The sequence below is a fragment of the Bos indicus x Bos taurus genome, chromosome 15 (assembly GCF_003369695.1).
Source record: "Bos indicus x Bos taurus breed Angus x Brahman F1 hybrid chromosome 15, Bos_hybrid_MaternalHap_v2.0, whole genome shotgun sequence".
NCBI classification, from domain to species: Eukaryota; Metazoa; Chordata; class Mammalia; order Artiodactyla; family Bovidae; genus Bos; species Bos indicus x Bos taurus.
Genome location: NC_040090.1, coordinates 20,084,139 through 20,100,992, shown reverse-complemented (window position 1 = coordinate 20,100,992; position 16,854 = coordinate 20,084,139). Strand labels below are relative to the sequence as shown.

The following is a 16,854-nucleotide window of genomic DNA, read 5'->3' as shown; positions in this document are numbered from 1 at the left end:
CTGCTTATTTAACTTATATGCAGAGTACATCATGAGAAACGCTGGACTGGAAGAAGCACAAGCTGGAATCAAGATGCCGGGAGAAATATCGATAACCTCAGGTATGCAGATGACACCACCCTTATGGGAGAAAGTGAAGAGGAACTAAAAAGCCTCTTGATGAAAGTGAAAGAGTGAAAAAGTTGGCTTAAAGCTCAACATTCAGAAAACTAAGATCATGATATCTGGTCCCATCACTTCATGGGAAATAGATGGGGTAACAGTGGAAACAGTGTCAGACTTAATTTTTTTGGGCTCCAAAATCACTGCAAATGGTGACTGCAGCCATGAAATTAAAAGACGCTTACTTCTCGGAAGGAAAGTTATGACCAACCTAGAAAGCATGTTCAAAAGCAGAGACATTACTTTGCCAGCAAAGGTTCGTCTAGTCAAGGTTTTTCCAGTGGTCATGTATGGATGTGAGAGTTGGACTGTGAAGAAAACTGAGCGCCGAAGAATTGATGCTTTTGAACTGTGGTGTTGGAGAAGATTCTTGAGAGTCCTTTGGACTGCAAGGAGATCCAACCAGTCCATTCTAAAGGTGATCAGTCGTGGGTGTTCGTTGGAAGGACTGATGCTGAAGCTGAAGGTCCAGTACTTTGACTACCTCATGCGAAGAGTTGACTCATTGGAAAAGACTGATGCTGGGAGGGATTAGGGGCAGGAGGAGAAGGGGACGACAGAGGATGAAATGGCTGGATGGCATCACCAACTCGATGGACGTGAGTCTGAGTGAACTCCAGGAGGTGGTGATAGACAGGGAGGCCTGGTGTGCTTCGATTCATGGGGTCACAAAGAGTTGGACATGACTGAGCAACTGAACTGAGGCCATACCTAAGCTATTCAGCAGTTCATTCTCAAATGAGTAACGCTTGAAGAGCAGCCTTGTGCAAGAAAAGCATTGTCAATTGACAAAAATTCAGACCTACAGAAAATTTGCAAGAATAGTACAAAGAATTCCTGTGTAGTTTTTCACGTGGATGCTTCAAATGTTAACACTTTTACCCCATTTGCATTTACCTTTTCCTCTCTATATCTGTGGTTTTTTTTCCCCTGAACTTTTTGAGAGTACGTTGCAAACTTGATGTCCATATACCCCTAATTTCTCTTCCATAAAAGCAAAGGCTGTTTTGTTTTATATCTGTTTTCTGTAATCTGGAAAGTTTCTCAGTCTTTGTGTTGTTTCCTGATACTGACATTTTGAAGAATACTGCTAGTTGTTTTGTAGAATGGCCGTCAGCTTGGATGTTTGTTTTCTTGTGCTTAGAAGTAGCACAGTGAAATATATTCCTCTCAATACATCATACATGGAGTCACTGATGGCGATATAGCCCATTACTAGAGATTTTAACATTGATCACCCGGTTAACGTGACATCTGCCCGTTTCTTCTTTTTGATTAATACGTATCTTGTGGGAATGTACTTTAAAAATACGTGATTGTCAAGAACTATGAAAGGTCTTGCAAACTAACAGATTAGGAATGGCTGCTGCAGGAGACAGACTCTGAGGTAAGAGATAAAGGACTTTCTTATTTCTCACTTACTGAGCAATAGTAGTAGTCAGTGGGTCAGTATTTCCTCTGTTTCCCCAGCTCAGTTCTCACAGGGTGATGCAAACAGGGCCAGGTGACTCAGGCACAAGAGGAGTTGCACTGCAGGAGTGGCACCCCAGGTTTGGAAAACTCAAATCTTTTGTAAGGGGCAGTGAACCTGCCTGACATGCGCGCAGGAGGGAGTCATTATCTTGGCGTGAAGCAACCTGCCCTTTGCTCAGGAAGACGCTATCTCTACTTTCCAAGGCTGTTCAGTATACAAATATCCTTGAGAAGAGACTCCGAAACAAAGGCATTCAGTGTCCCTGCTTACAAGACTCCGAGAAGCATGAGAGATCCATGGTGAATTGTCTCCCAAGAATAATATCCTGTTATTCTTGAAACTTTCACCATTTTTTTTAATTTTATTGGAGTATAGTTGATTTACAGCATTGGGTTAGTTCAAGGTATACAGCAAAGTGATTCAGTTATACATATATTCATTCTTTTTCTTACCCACTAGTTTTTGCACCCATTATTGATAATTCTTGTTTGAATCAATTATTATGGTTGTTGCCAAGTAGTTAATTTTTAATTCCATCATTCCTTTACATTTATTGCTTTTCCCTCTTTCCTGACTAATTATCCCTTGTCGCTTACTTGTGCCCCATGGGAAAGCTTCCTGAGTAAACTACTCGAATGTAGGCCTTTTTGTAAGAATCTGCATTTAATTGGGCTCAGTCTTAAGGTACCTCAAACTCAGTGTATCTAAAATTGAATTCAGTTTTTCCTCTCTCATTTATCCTTTAAAAGAATTTTTTGGTTCACATTTAGTTATCATTTTTTCAAGTCAGAAGCATGATTGTGACACTTCTTCATTCCTCACCAAGTTCTGTGGCTCTTATGTCCTAGTCACCTATCACTATTGGTAATCAGCACTCTCCCATTCCACTACTTCTGCCTTTGCTCAGACTCTGATCAGCTATTATCTGGGTTATTAGGGTAGTCTTTCAACTGTTATTTCCGTTATCGTCTCTTTCCAGTTTATTGTTCACAAATTTTCCTGAGTTATCTTTCTAAAATACAAATAAGATTAAAAAAGCGCAAATATGATTATATTGATTTCCTATTTAAAACATTTCAGAGACACCTCATCACCCATAGCTTCTTAGTATGGAAGATGAAGTTCTTTGTGATTTTTCTTTTTAAAGTTGTCTTTCTTCTTCTCAAGAGAATCTTTTTCTCCAGCTGCCCCTGGCAGCAAGTATGTTCTAGAGCAGAGGTTGGCAAATTTCTTAAAGGGCTTAATGGGAAATAATTTAGGCTTTACAAGTGGCATATGATCCCGGTTGCATGCATTTTTTCTCTTTTTTTAAACCTTTAAAAATATAAAAGACATTCTTAGCTTGTGGGCCATACAAAAATAGTCTGGGTGGAATTTGGCTGAGTGTAATTTATGGGCCCCTGTTCTCTAGCCACACGAAGCCAATGTGTCATATTTTTCATTAGTCTCTTCTCTTACACGAGCTATTGGTTTGTGCTATTGGAATATCCTTCCTAAGTAGCAGACTTCTTTCCATCATCCTTCAAAATCTAGCTCAGGTTAACTTCTTAGTGAATCCTGTGTTCTTTCAGGCATAGGTTAATCATCCCCTTTTTTTGCTACCTGTGTGCACCATATATCCTTGTTACTGCCCTCATTAGTAATGTAGCTATATGTATACATGTGTTTGCCTTTTCCCAGAAGGAGCTCATTGATGAAAAAACATGCTTCATTGTTAAATCTTCCTCCTCCTAAATATTTTTACTTGAATTGAAAGAAAAATTTAAAAATTGAAAGAATGAGATGAAATAGTGTATGGCTGACTAATAAGCTAATAAAATATATCTAAAATCGTTATATATGTTCTAGCTCTTAAAATTAAAGAGGATATCCTCTTCTCTGGTACATTTTTTTCCTTCTGTATTTAAAATTAATGTACATTTAGGCTATGAAAGTATAGAGAGTAAAGAACCAGTTCCTGTGCAGCTGCCACCCTGGGTACAAAACCGTTCCTGCAGTTGAAGTCTCTCCTTTTCCCTTTCTTCTTGGCCTGTTATAATTTCTGTGCATGATTTTATACTTTTGCCACATACTTAATGTATCTAAAAACACAATATAGGTTTGTTTGCTATTGACTTTAAATAAATAATACATGTTTTTCTGCAACTTGTTTCTTGTTTTACATTGTTCTGAGATTTATCCATGTTGATATGTGTAATTTACATTAATTCGCTTTGCTGCATGTCTTTCATTCTAACATGCACAATTTTCCCCACGTTTTCACATCTTTGAAATTGTGATAGTATCTTAATTAGTGTCTTAACCTTATAATTGTTTTCTTTTTGCAGTACAGAAATATATGATGATTGTGCTATAAGCCACAGTTGTGTGTTGTATGAAAAAGTCAAAACAACTATATCCATTCCTTTTCTGACGGTTGCTTCAAAATTTTGTTCCCGTGCAGCAGTGAACATTATTTTACCTGTTTTTGTTTGTTTGATTAGTGCTTTTACCTTCTTATTTTTTATTTTTTTTAAATACTAAAAATGTTTTGTATTGGGGTGTAGCCATTTAACAGTGTTGTGATAGTTTGAGGTGAACAGTGAAGGGTCTCGGCCGTACATAGTCATGTATCCATTCTCCCCCAGACCCCCTTCCCATCCAGGCTGGCACATAACATTGAGCAGAGTTCCATGTACTAAACAACAGGTTTTTGTTGGTTATCCACTTTAAATATAGCAGTGTGTACATGACCTTCCCAAAGTCCTTAACTGTCCCTTCCGCCTGGCAACCGTGAGTTAGTTTTCTGTGAGTCTCTTTCTGTTTTGTAAGTAAGTTCATTTGTATCACTTCTTTTTAGATTCCACATATAAGGGATGAGATGTGATGTTTTTCCTTCTCTGTATGACTTACTTCTCTCAGTATGACACTCTCTGGATCCATCTATATTGCTGCAAATGGCCTTATTTCATTCTTTTTACTGACTGAGTAGTATTCCGTTGTGTGTGTGTATATGTGTGTGCATATGTATATATATACACTGCATCTTCTCTATCCCTTCCTGTAGATGGACATTTAAGTTGTTTCTGTGTCTTGGCCATTGTAAACAGTGCTGCAGTGAACACCAGGGTGCATGTATCTTTTGGGGCCATGTTTTTCACTGGATATATGTGAATTAATTAATCTCTGCGAGTTTTTTAGACATTAAAATACTCTCATAGATTATTAACTCATATATCATTTGAAATATATGTTGACAATTAGGTCAGTTAACAGGAATTCAAACTTCCGCCCAAATAATACAGTGTTTGGAAAAGGTTTTCATTTGTGGTATCATCATAATTATTTCAGGGGGTGATGTTTTAGAAAATCTATACAATAAACTAATATTAATTTTAAAGTTACATTTATGAGCTAATCCAAGATAAGATGGTTAAAGTGGCATTACAATAATAAATAGTTGTGCAGTTAATAGCTTTTTTCAGTCACTCTAAGTCAAGTTGTGTGATACTTGTCTTTAGCGTTCTTCTCTATGTTTGATATCTTGTCCTTCAGCTTTAAAGCTCTTAAGAAGAAGGTCCTTTTATCCCTCAATAAAATGTTGACGAATTCTCAGTTGAAACAGAAATGAAGTTCTGATATTGATTGCATGGTGTCCAGTTACAAATATCATAAAAATGTTTCTGAATGAAAATATTTTAAAAATGGAAAAAAATGGAAACCTTTTCTAAGTATATTTATGAAAACAAAGCTTTTAAGTCTGTGCATGAACCAAACTGGAACAATTTATTATTTACATGAAACTAGATTAGAAGACAGTTTTGTTACCTTGAAGACTTCTGTCTCATTTGATCTCTTTGTCAGATCTAATGAATCAGTCATTTGTACAAAAATTAGAGTTGTGATAAAACTAGTGTTTGCAATATCATATAAAAAAATAAGTGAAAATGTGTGAAACTGTAGAACACCTTGAGTCTATTCGTTTAACTCTGCTAGACTTTGTGAAGAATGCAGAAGTAGTATAAGACTCTGATAACAAAGTCTTGCAGAGATGTTGGTACATTCATGTTCACAGCAGCATTATTCACAGTAGTTGAAAGGTAGAAGCAACCCATGTATCTTTAGATGACTGAATGGATAAAAATATGGCATAAACATCAGTGGGATATTAGCTTTAAAAAGAAAATTCTGACACATGCTGCAACATGGATGAACCTCGTGGACATTACGCTAAATGGAATAAGCCAGTCATCACTGACTTGATGGACGTGAGTCTCAGTGAACCCCGGGAGTTGGTGATGGACAGGGAGGCCTGGCGTGCTGCGATTCATGGGGTCGCAAAGAGTTGGATACGACTGAGCGACTGATCTGATCTCATCTGATCTGAAAAGGATAAATGTATAACTAAACTCATGGGTAGTCAGAATTGTAGATGTAGAGTATAGAATGCTGGTTGCCAGGGGCTAGTGAGAGGGGACAATGGACAGTTGTTTAATGGGTAGAATTTTAGTTCAGAAGAGGGAAAAAAGTTCTGGATATGGATGATGGTAATGGTTGCACAATAGTGGGAATAACTTTAATGCCACTGAGCTGTACAGTTAAAAATGGTAAATTTTTTGTTATGTATATTTTACCACAGTTTAAGGAAAAAAAATTAATGAAGTTTGAATAAGTAGAAGAAGAAAGTTGAGTAAGGAGAATGCAAGGCATTAAATATATTTTTGATAGAATATTTTAAATAAGAACCTTATTACATAGTACCATGTTTAAGTTTGGCAGAAAATGACCCAGAATTTTCATATTGGCTCAGTGGGTAAAGAATCCACCTGCAATGCAGGAGACTCAGGAGATGCGGGTTTGATTCCTGGGTCGGGAAGATCCCCTGGAGGAGGACATGGCAACCCACTCCAGTATCCTTGCCTGGAGAATCCCATGGTCAGAGGAGCCTAAGGGGTACAGTCCATTGAGTTGTGAAGAGTCAGACATGACTGAAGTGACATGAGCACGCAAGATGTTCAAAGTATTTCTATCTCTGCTCCCTCCCTCCCTTTTCAGAAGGTCTGATATTGTATAATAATAATATTATATTATAATGTATTATTATAAGAAAAAAGAAACTATCTCTTTATGGTTAGTGGTGGTTTGGTTATCAACATTGGTTACATTGCTGTTTCAGTAATTGTAAAAGGATGTGAAGAATTTAGATAGATATCAGATGAGTCTTAAAATTTTTTTTAGAGGAATGGGAAAATAAGGCCTGTTCAAGTACCCGAGATTATTAAACCTGAGGAATGGAAGCTTAATGGTTGCTCTACCAGGAGGCTTGACTGTCCTCAGAGTGCCTGTACAGGTAGCTTCAGCTTTCAAAAGGGTAATATTCCAAAACTTCATTTCTTAGTCAGATGGTAAGAACAAATGACAGAGTTTATGAAATACAGCTGCAGAGGTGTAACAGTATGTATAGCAATGAAAAATAATAGGAAGTATGTAGTAGTGAACTAAATCAGTGTTTGGAACCTAAGCAGCTTCTGGGAGTAATGACTATACTCAGTAAAATTCATGAACACCAAGGATGAGAGACTCCTCTCAGGTTCTGAGTTAATGTGATGGTGGGTGGGAGAAGGGAAAGACTTAATACCTGTGGTCAGTTTGATTAGTAATTTAGAGTTCCTTTCTTGTGGTCTATTATAACAACTATCTCCAGCGTTACCCCCTCCCCCCTCTTTCTTATGTGCTGTGTAAATTATGTGACACTTCTACCTTGTGTCTTAGAAAGAATTTTCTAAAATGCTTTTCGAGATTGGTACCCCAGCGCACAGTGTTGGTGAGAGGTAATTACTTTTTCTAAGCTTCCTTTAGTTGGCCCTTGGATTAAGCTGATTGTCTGCCTTCTGGCTTGGCATGTTGGAAAAGGAAAAGTAGTGACAGCTGGATTCAGAAATTGCATTAGTTTCTTTAACATCTCCAGGTAAATTATCTGGCTTTTGGCTGTTGTCCATGTTCAGTTTAGTCACTCAGTCGTGTCCGACTCTTTGCAACCCCATGGATTGCAGCACGCCAGGCTTCCCTGCTTCCCTGTGTATCACCAGCTTCTGGAGCTTGCTCAGACTCGGGTCCATCGAGTTGATGATGCCATCCAACCATCTCATCCTCTGTCGTCCCGTTCTCCTGCCTTCAGTCTTTCCCAGCATCAGGGTCTTTTGCAGTGAGTCAGTTCTTCACATCAGGTGGCCAAAGTATTGGAGTTTTAGCTACATCATCAGTCCTTCCAATGAATATTCAGAACTGATTTCTTTTAGGATTGACTAGTTTGATCTCCTTGCAGTCCAAGGGACTCTCGAGTCTTCTCCAACACCACAGTTCAAAAGCATCAATTCTTCGGCCCTTAGCTTTTTTTATAGTCCACCTCTCACATCCATACATGACTACTGGAAAAATCACAACTTTGACTAGACTGACCTTTGTTGGCAAAGTAATGTCTCTGCTTTTTCATATGCTGTCTAGGTTGATCATAACTTTTCTTCCAAGGAGCAAGCGTCTTTTAATTTCATGGCTGCAGTCACCATCTGCAGTGATTTTGGAGCCCCCAAAATAAAGTCTGTCACTGTTGCCATTGTTTTCCCATCTGTTTGCCATGAAGTGATGGGACCGGATGCCATGATCTTAGTTTTCTGATTGTTGAGCTTTAAGCCAACTTTTTCACTTTCATCAAGAGGATCTCTGGTTCTTCTTGGCTTTGCTGATCTCACACGCTAGCAAAGTAATGCTCAAAATTCTCCAAGCCAGGCTTCATGAGTACGTGAACCGTAAACTTCCAGATGTTCAAGCTGGATTTAGAAAAGCCAGAGAAACCAGAGATTAGATTGCCAACATCCGGTTGGATCATATTAAAAGCAAGAGAGTTCCAGAAAAATATCTACTTCTGCTTTATTGACTGTGCCAAAGCCTTTGACTGTGTGGATCACAACAAACTATGGAAAATTCTTAAAGAGATGGGAATACCAGACTACTTGACCTGCATCCTGAGAAATCTGTATGCAGGTCAAGAAGCAACAGTTAGAACCGGACATGGAACAACAGACTGGTTCCAAATTGGGAAAGGAGTGCGTCAAGGCTGTATATTGTCACCCTGCTTATTTAACTTATATGCAGAGTACATCATGTGAAATGCTGGGCTGGATGAAGCACAAGCTGGCATCAAGATTGCCAGGAGAAATATCAATAACCTCAGATATGCAGATGGTACCACCCTTATGGCATAAAGTTGTCCATGTAACACCTTGGTTTAACATGGCATGGATTGGCCTAGGAGGGTATATCTTTTATTCTCTAGAACTTCAACCTGATGTTTCAGACTTGAGGGCCCTGAATTGGTCAGACTTGAATTTGCCTAGGTTTTTGTACAGACTAGATCATTGATTCTCAGATGTTAGTGTGAATCTAAATGGCCTTGGGAACTTGTACACATATAGGTACTTGAACCTCATTGCAGACTTACTGAACCAGAATCTTTCTGGAATTTTAAATATATTTTTACTGAACTTTGTATTAAGGAAAAATGTAAGCATTCAAAAGGAGACAGGATAGTATGATGACCCCTTTTTACTTACAATTAAGCTCCTTTGATAATTTATGGCTAATCTCATTTTATCTATATCCCCATCCACTTTCTCTTCTCTATTAGTTTGAAGCATATCCCAGGTATATTATTTCATGTTGAAATTTTTTTATGTATATATTTTATTAGGTTTCCAGATGATTAAAAAACTTTTGAACAGTTAATACATGTACAAAGTAAAAAATAAGGTGGTTAAAAGAACATATAAAGTAAATCTTTCTCATTGCCCCCAGTAGTCTTACTATTCTCTAAGGCAAAGCAGCCTATAACTTATTTATGTTTATATAGATACTAATATATTTGCAAAAATATAGATATATAATTCCCCCTTTAATTAAACATATATGGTAATATCTATTGTAAAGTACACATTTTCCTAAATTTTGCCTTTTTCATATTACAATATTGGGAATCAGGTTGCAGCAGGTTAAATAGGTTGTTTTCATTCTTTTTCAAGAAGATTCTAGTTGGTCTGTGTATCAGAGTGGATGTCACTCACGCCTTTTGCATGGGTGTTTAGGTTTCCAGTGTTGTGTCTGCACATAGTGCTCCATGAATACCTTGCACCATATCTGAATTGTCAGATTCTTGATCAGAGAACATGCATGCATGTGTGCTAAATCACTTCAGTCGTGTCAGAGTCTTTGTGACCCAATGGACTGTAGCCCACCAGGCTCCTCTGTCCATGGGATTATCCAGGCTCACTAGTTCCATTTAAAAAATTATTTTCCTGTCTCTCCTGTTTATGTTCATGCTTTTCTCTAAATCTATTAGTATATTTTACACGTGCTACTTTAGGAATTTTGTTTATTGACTGTCATTCTGTGTGTTTCTGTGATTGTGGGTTACAGAAGGGATTTGAAATAAGAATGGTAATGTTAAGTTATTGAAGATGAGGGTGGGGAGCTTCACAGTGTCATGTGAGCTTGATATGTTCAGAAGGAGTTATTGATGTGGCTTTGCATCATTAAAAAGATGATAAATTGGTGGAGTTTGAAAAACTCCCCTGAGTAACAGCATAGAACAGATGCCAACAAGAATTTAAGAAAATGGATGAAAAGGTTTAGATCTAGGATTTCAATTTACAATTTCTCATATATGTTGAACCATAAATCTTAATTTGTGTAATAAGTTTTTGTAGCTGATTGCTTACTAAAGCCAGGTCAACTTAAGAAAGTGGTAGTAACAAGAATTGTTTAGGAAGTTGAAAGAGGCATAAATTTATGCCTTTTACCTGAAGGGGCAGTGTATCTTCCTGTTTTTACTTCACCTTAGGTATATGACCTTGAACCAATTAACTAGTCCCTTTGGGCTTCCCAGGTGGCGATAGTGGTAAAGAACCTGCCTGCCGATGCAGGAGACATAAGAGATGCAGGTTCGATTCCTGTGTTGGGAAGATCCCCTGGAGGAGGGCATGGCAACCCACTCCAGTATTTTTGCCTGGAGAATCCCATGGATAGAGGAGCTTGGTGGGCTGAAGTCTGTAGGGTCACAGAGAGTTGGACATGACTGAAGCAACTTAGCGTGCATGCATTGAGCTTTAATTTTCTTAACAGCAAACTTGGACTATATAAAATACTGCAAATAAAGCATTTGTCAAACTGTTGCATAGTAGGTGGTAGCTCTTATTATTTTAAGTGCTGCATATATTACATATTGTAATGGCAATCTGTTGGTTATTTTATTTATTTATTTGACTGTTCTGGGTCTTAGTTGCCACATATGGGATCTAGTTCCCCAGCCAGGAACCAAACCCACATCCCCGGCATTGGGAGCAAGGAGTCTTAATCACTGGGCCACCAGGAAAGTCCCATTTTTTAGAAGAATGGAAATATTTTGAAATCAATTCCCAAACAACATTTATTAAAAACCAACTTTATATTCGGAGTACTTTGTTTTAGATCTCGTGAGAAAGACTGTTTTATACACTGACAATTATAATGTCAGTCATGTCATATCATGCCTGGAGCATGAGCAGTGAGTATATGTGTTCTAGGAAAGGCTTCATCAGGAAGGTATTGTATTAGGAATTCCCTGGTGATCCAGTTGTTACGACTCAGTGTTTTCACAGCAGAGGACTGGACCAAAAAAAAAAAAAAAAGGAAGGACAACCACTGTATCACTTTGATTTGAATGTAAAGGAATTTACTGTTAATACGTGTTCAGGGATGATATGAAAAGGACTTTAAAGAGAACATCATGAAAATGACTTACATACTTATTTTTACAATTGGTTTTTTTTTTTTTTCCCAAGGTAGTTCTTGAGCTTTAAGTTTAAGGAATATGACATTTGTGTAATATATATTTTCTGGTCTGATCATTGGTTCATAAATGATATATTGGTAATAGAATGCTTACTTTTGCTAGATGTATACAGCTTAAGGATCTGTACATTTTCTTTTGGAGGGAAAATAGTTGGTACAGTTCCTCGGGCATATCTTAGCCATTGTAGCTTGTCAATAAATATTGATTCAATGAAGGTTCTCAACTATTTAGTCCCAACCTTTCATACAATGCACAAAATATCTGAAACACTAACTAAAATGGAGACGGTGAAAATGTTTATCTTCTCCAAGGTGAAGAAAATCTTCATGGAACTTAACTGTTTTTATAAATTATGGACTTGACTCGTTAAAAGTTTTCTTCACGAGAGTTAAAAAAGTGAACTTTTGTAGCTAATGTGACCCTTTTGTTTGTTTGTTTGTTTTTGTAGGTATGGCCTCACAAGTCTTGGTCTACCCACCGTATATTTATCAAACTCAGTCAAGTGCCTTTTGTAGTGTGAAGAAACTCAGAGTAGAGCCAAGCAGTTGTGTATTCCAGGAAAGAAACTATCCACGGACCTATGTGAATGGTAGAAACGTTGGGAATTCTCATCCTCCCACGAAGGGTAGTGCTTTTCAGACAAAGATACCATTTAACAGACCTCGGGGACACAACCTTTCTTTGCAGACAAGTGCTGTTGTTATAAAAAACCCTGCGGGTGCTACAAAGGTTATAGCAGCTCAGGCGCCGCAAACTCAAGTGGAGGCACCTCAGATCGGGGCGTGGCGGCACAGGTTCAGTTTCCTAGAAGGCCCCCAGCGATGTGGATTGAAGCGCAAGAGTGAGGAGTTGGATAATCATAGCAGCGCAATGCAGATTGTCGATGAGGTGTCCATACTTCCTGCAATGTTGCAAACCAACATGGGAAATCCAGTGACAGTTGTGACAACTACCACAGGAACCAAACAGAACTGTACCACTGGAGAAGGTGACTATCAGTTAGTGCAGCATGAAGTCTTATGCTCCATGAAAAATACTTACGAAGTCCTTGATTTCCTTGGTCGAGGCACTTTTGGCCAGGTAGTCAAATGCTGGAAAAGAGGGACAAATGAAATTGTAGCAATCAAAATTTTGAAGAACCACCCTTCGTATGCACGTCAAGGTCAGATAGAAGTGAGCATATTAGCAAGGCTCAGTACTGAAAATGCTGATGAATATAACTTTGTGCGAGCTTACGAATGCTTTCAGCACCGTAACCATACTTGTTTAGTCTTTGAGATGCTGGAACAAAATTTGTATGACTTTCTGAAACAAAATAAGTTCAGTCCCCTGCCACTAAAAGTCATTCGACCCATTCTTCAGCAAGTGGCTACTGCACTGAAAAAATTGAAAAGTCTTGGATTAATTCATGCAGACCTCAAACCAGAGAATATTATGTTGGTGGATCCTGTTCGACAGCCATACAGGGTTAAAGTAATAGACTTTGGGTCAGCCAGTCACGTGTCAAAGACTGTTTGTTCAACATATCTGCAATCTCGGTACTACAGGTAGGTGATAATTATTTTTTGGTTATTTGATAAGTGTTAAATTTTTGCTGAATGAAATAATTTTGTGTGTGTATGTGGTGAAAAAGACTGCTTTGGATACATAGATATCAAGATACTTTAGGCATAAAATCTGTTCAGGCAGAATAGAAATTTCTACTGCAAATTTCTGTGCTAAAGACAGTTATTTTTATTGTTAATAGAAGACCTGAAGGATTGGTAGGTGGTTAATGATGATTAAACGGAAGTCTAAATATTGAGAAAGGGTTTATAGTAAATTTTGTACATTTCTTTGGAGAAGGAAATGGCAACCCACTCCAGTACTCTTGCCTGGAGAATTCTGTGGACAGAGGAGCCTGGTAGGCTGCAGTCCATGGGGTCGCACAGAGTCAGGCATGACTGAGCAACAGTCATTTTCTTGGGCATTTTTCAGTGCTTAAGAAAACTAGCTTTTTAAAGATACATCTGATATAACCGAACATTTAGAAAGTTTTAAAAATACAGAAAATCACTTTGATTAGTAATTTTAAGATTTAAACTTACTTCCATGGCTACCACAAATGTTCAAGCTGCTCTTTTGTAACAAGTTTGATTATATTCTTTACATATATGTTTTAGGTAATGTTATTTTGATGTTTGTAGTATGGTTGGAATTTAAAGAAGAAAATAATTTCCATGCAATGTCATGATTAATATAATGCTAGCCTGGAGTACAATAAATGGTCTTGAGGTTAGCTAATCATTACCAAGATTCAGAGTATCTTAAGTTTGTAAGTGTTTTTAAATTCATAGTTGTATAATTTTGAGAAATTCTTTTCATTTCAGCTTAAATGAGTTTTATGGTCTTGGTGTATTCTGGAGCCCCACAAGCCCCAACTCAGCAGGCAAATAAAAGATCTGACAATATTGGCCATTATTAATAAGTTCATAAATAGACAAAAACATGAAGTTTATTGTTGGAAACTGTTAGAACAGGAGAAAGGAAACCCACATTTATGTCACTTGGTTGATAATTAAGTTTACTAAAATATATATTAGAAATCAGAAGTATAGCCTAAATTACCCTTTATATTCCTAATGTTGTAATTTTTAGTCTGAGAGTACTAGGTACTGTTCTTAAAATCTTTTAGATGGCTTAAAAGGTATTGTACTTGTAGCAGTGTCATGAGTCTTAATTGATATCTCCTATAATTGGATTTATTTGACCCTCTGTGCTCCTGACCAAAAACAAATTTTTTCCCCCAATTTAATGTAACACAAGATTAACTTTTAGTTAATTTTTCTCTGGAAAAATTACTTTAATATGTGATATAACAGCATGAGAGGAATAGCATTTCCCCTTTCTCTTGTGTTCTGTGGATTCTGTCTTTTTATGAGTTTTGAGCAGTCAGCTAGCATATTATATAAACCCCCCGGCTCCAGCTGCTTGGGCTCTATATTTAGTTCACTTGTTAGTAAATGACTTCATTATATTTGGGTCCTGCATTATTCGGCATATCAGATTTAGTTATGTGTAATACCTTGACTCCTTTTCTTTATTTGAAATCTTTTCTTTTGGATGAGAGTAAAAAAAGAGCTTTATTTTTATACTTGAGATGATCTGTTTATTAAATGTTTCAAGAGAGTAAAAGAAATCCTTTAAAAAGCAGTCTAAAATACTAAATATTTTATGATATTGGTTTTTAACATTAGGCTTTTGCACAAATAGCCTCTTTTGGGAATGGAAAAATAAGGTATGAATAATTGCTGAGTACAGCTAGTAGTTTCTAATTTGTTTTTATACATAAATTTCTAGTAAATAATTTACCTGAATTTCAGAAGCTATATAGGTGCTGGACTTACAGTGTTTAGAGTTTAAACAAAAAAAGTTTCTTAATTATAAAAAGATGTGTTATTTAGCATTTTGGTTGTTGTTACGTGGATAAAATTTAAAAATGGAGTTTCTGTTAGTTGGATTCAAGGTTAAAAGAGTTAGGAAATATTATGGTAAATTAGTGAAAATGTAATGTAGTCCTTAATCAAGTACTGTTTTAATGTTTTGTATAATTTTGCATAAAAATAGCAGGTAACCATTATTTTTCAGCATTGGTGTGTACTTTATCAATTCTACCTTGCTTTGACTGAGTTTACTTATAAACCTGATGAGGCAATAAGCAAAAGTGTCTCATACTTGATTTTTTACTCTTTGTTTAAAATATATTGTACTTAAAAAATGAAAGCAGGAAGTGGCAACTTACCAAATTAAATATTTTTGAACCAATCACAGTGGGAACACATAGCCCAAGTTCCAAAGTAAACGATTTGTGTTTAAACACAGGTTCATGTGTTACTGTTTCTTTGAACCGCACAGCACAGAAACATAGTAGGGATATCTTAAAATAGACAGAGGACGGTGGCCAGAAATTGTTGACTGCTATAGATGGTGAGGCTGTCTAGCTCTTGTAGTGATATAAGCCAGAAGTACATGCTAAGGGCATTGATTTGCTCAAGGTCAGCATGTTCTAAATTCAGCTGCTTGAGTATGGTTTCTGTCAAGAACACGTAGGGCTCCTCAATGCATAAAAGGTTTTAGCAGCAGAAGGGGCTGTATTTATGAGGTGTGGTGGCAACATTCAGGTCATAAATATCTTTTTCTTCTTTTTTTAAATACAGAATTTTAGCCTGTGGTTCTGAGTCATTTCAGAACATAGACAGGAAAGTGGGCTGGAAAGTAACCTGTATAGCGGTTGTATTCTTTGCTACTTGACTGAATAATTTAGCATTAATTTTTAGCATTAGTGGTTGTTGAAGTAAATGCTGCTTTTTTGGCATATAATAGTTGACAAAGAGATATGTAAGGTAAAAAAAACAATTCAGGCTTACCAGCTTTTGTTTAGCTTGTTCCTAACCCCTCATGCCTTTTTTAAACCCTAAGTATCAAAGACAGTTTCTGTAACAAAATTAAAACACACAGGATGACCTATTAATAAAATAACCAGTATTTTATATAGGGTACTTTTTTCAAGTGCTTTTAAATAAAATTCCTAGTTTGTTTTTCCTATCTCAATTTCTGTGTTCTTAGATAAAACGCTTGGTGGAATTCCTGTTTAAAAAGTAGAAAACAGGCTTATACAAGTGAGACAGGTCCAAGTTCACCGTGCAAGCTTATCAGAATTTTTGTTGAGCCCTTTCTGTATGCTTGTGCTAGATGCTAGGGATACAGAGGTGGTAAAAACAGTTTCCTCATTTAATGCAGGAGAAAAAATAGTTTGTGTCAAGAAGTTCTAGGGCAGAACCCTGTGTAGGGTGTTTTGGGAACCCAGAGGAGAGCACTGCCTAATCTGAGAGTTTAGAGAGGGATCTGGGGAGAGATGACTCTTGACTTGAATGAGCCTTCAAAGGAGAGAAGGGGTTGTAGTCAATTAGTCTTTTTTTCTTTTTGGCTTGTGGGATTTTAGTTCCCTGACCAGGGACTGAACCTGGGCCATAGCAGTGAAAGCTCTGAGTCTTAACCATTGGACCTCCAGGGAATCCCAAGGATGGACTAGTCTTAAGGAGCGTTCTCTGTCCCACAGCCACCCTTACCTAAGAGCTCAATATTGGCTGAAATTGCTGGTAGCTTCTTGTCTGTATCAAAGAACTTGTTTTGTTTGGGAATCTTTATTAGACAAACATAAAGTTGTCATTTGGGTTTAGTTTTAACAGATGTTTTAATAGACGATTCCAAAAGTCTATAATGTGATTTTCAATGCCATAGATTGTGGTCACAGACATAAATTACTCCATATATTAGGCCTTCAAATAAAAATTTTGACAGCGCTCTTAAAAGTTTT

The 16,854-nt window shown here is 37.1% G+C and overlaps 1 protein-coding gene across 5 annotated transcripts in view; it reads left to right on the top strand.

Annotated features, from left to right (window-relative positions):
* Positions 1–16,854, top strand: part of HIPK3 (homeodomain interacting protein kinase 3) — an 83,305-nt gene that overhangs the window by 14,054 nt on the left and 52,397 nt on the right. For all 5 annotated transcript variants that reach the window (XM_027562711.1, XM_027562709.1, XM_027562707.1 and 2 more), the window contains exon 2: positions 11,947–13,045. In XM_027562711.1, coding sequence (XP_027418512.1) covers positions 11,949–13,045 — 1,097 coding nt within the window. In that variant the 5' untranslated portion in view covers positions 11,947–11,948. The remainder of the gene's footprint in view (positions 1–11,946; positions 13,046–16,854) is intronic.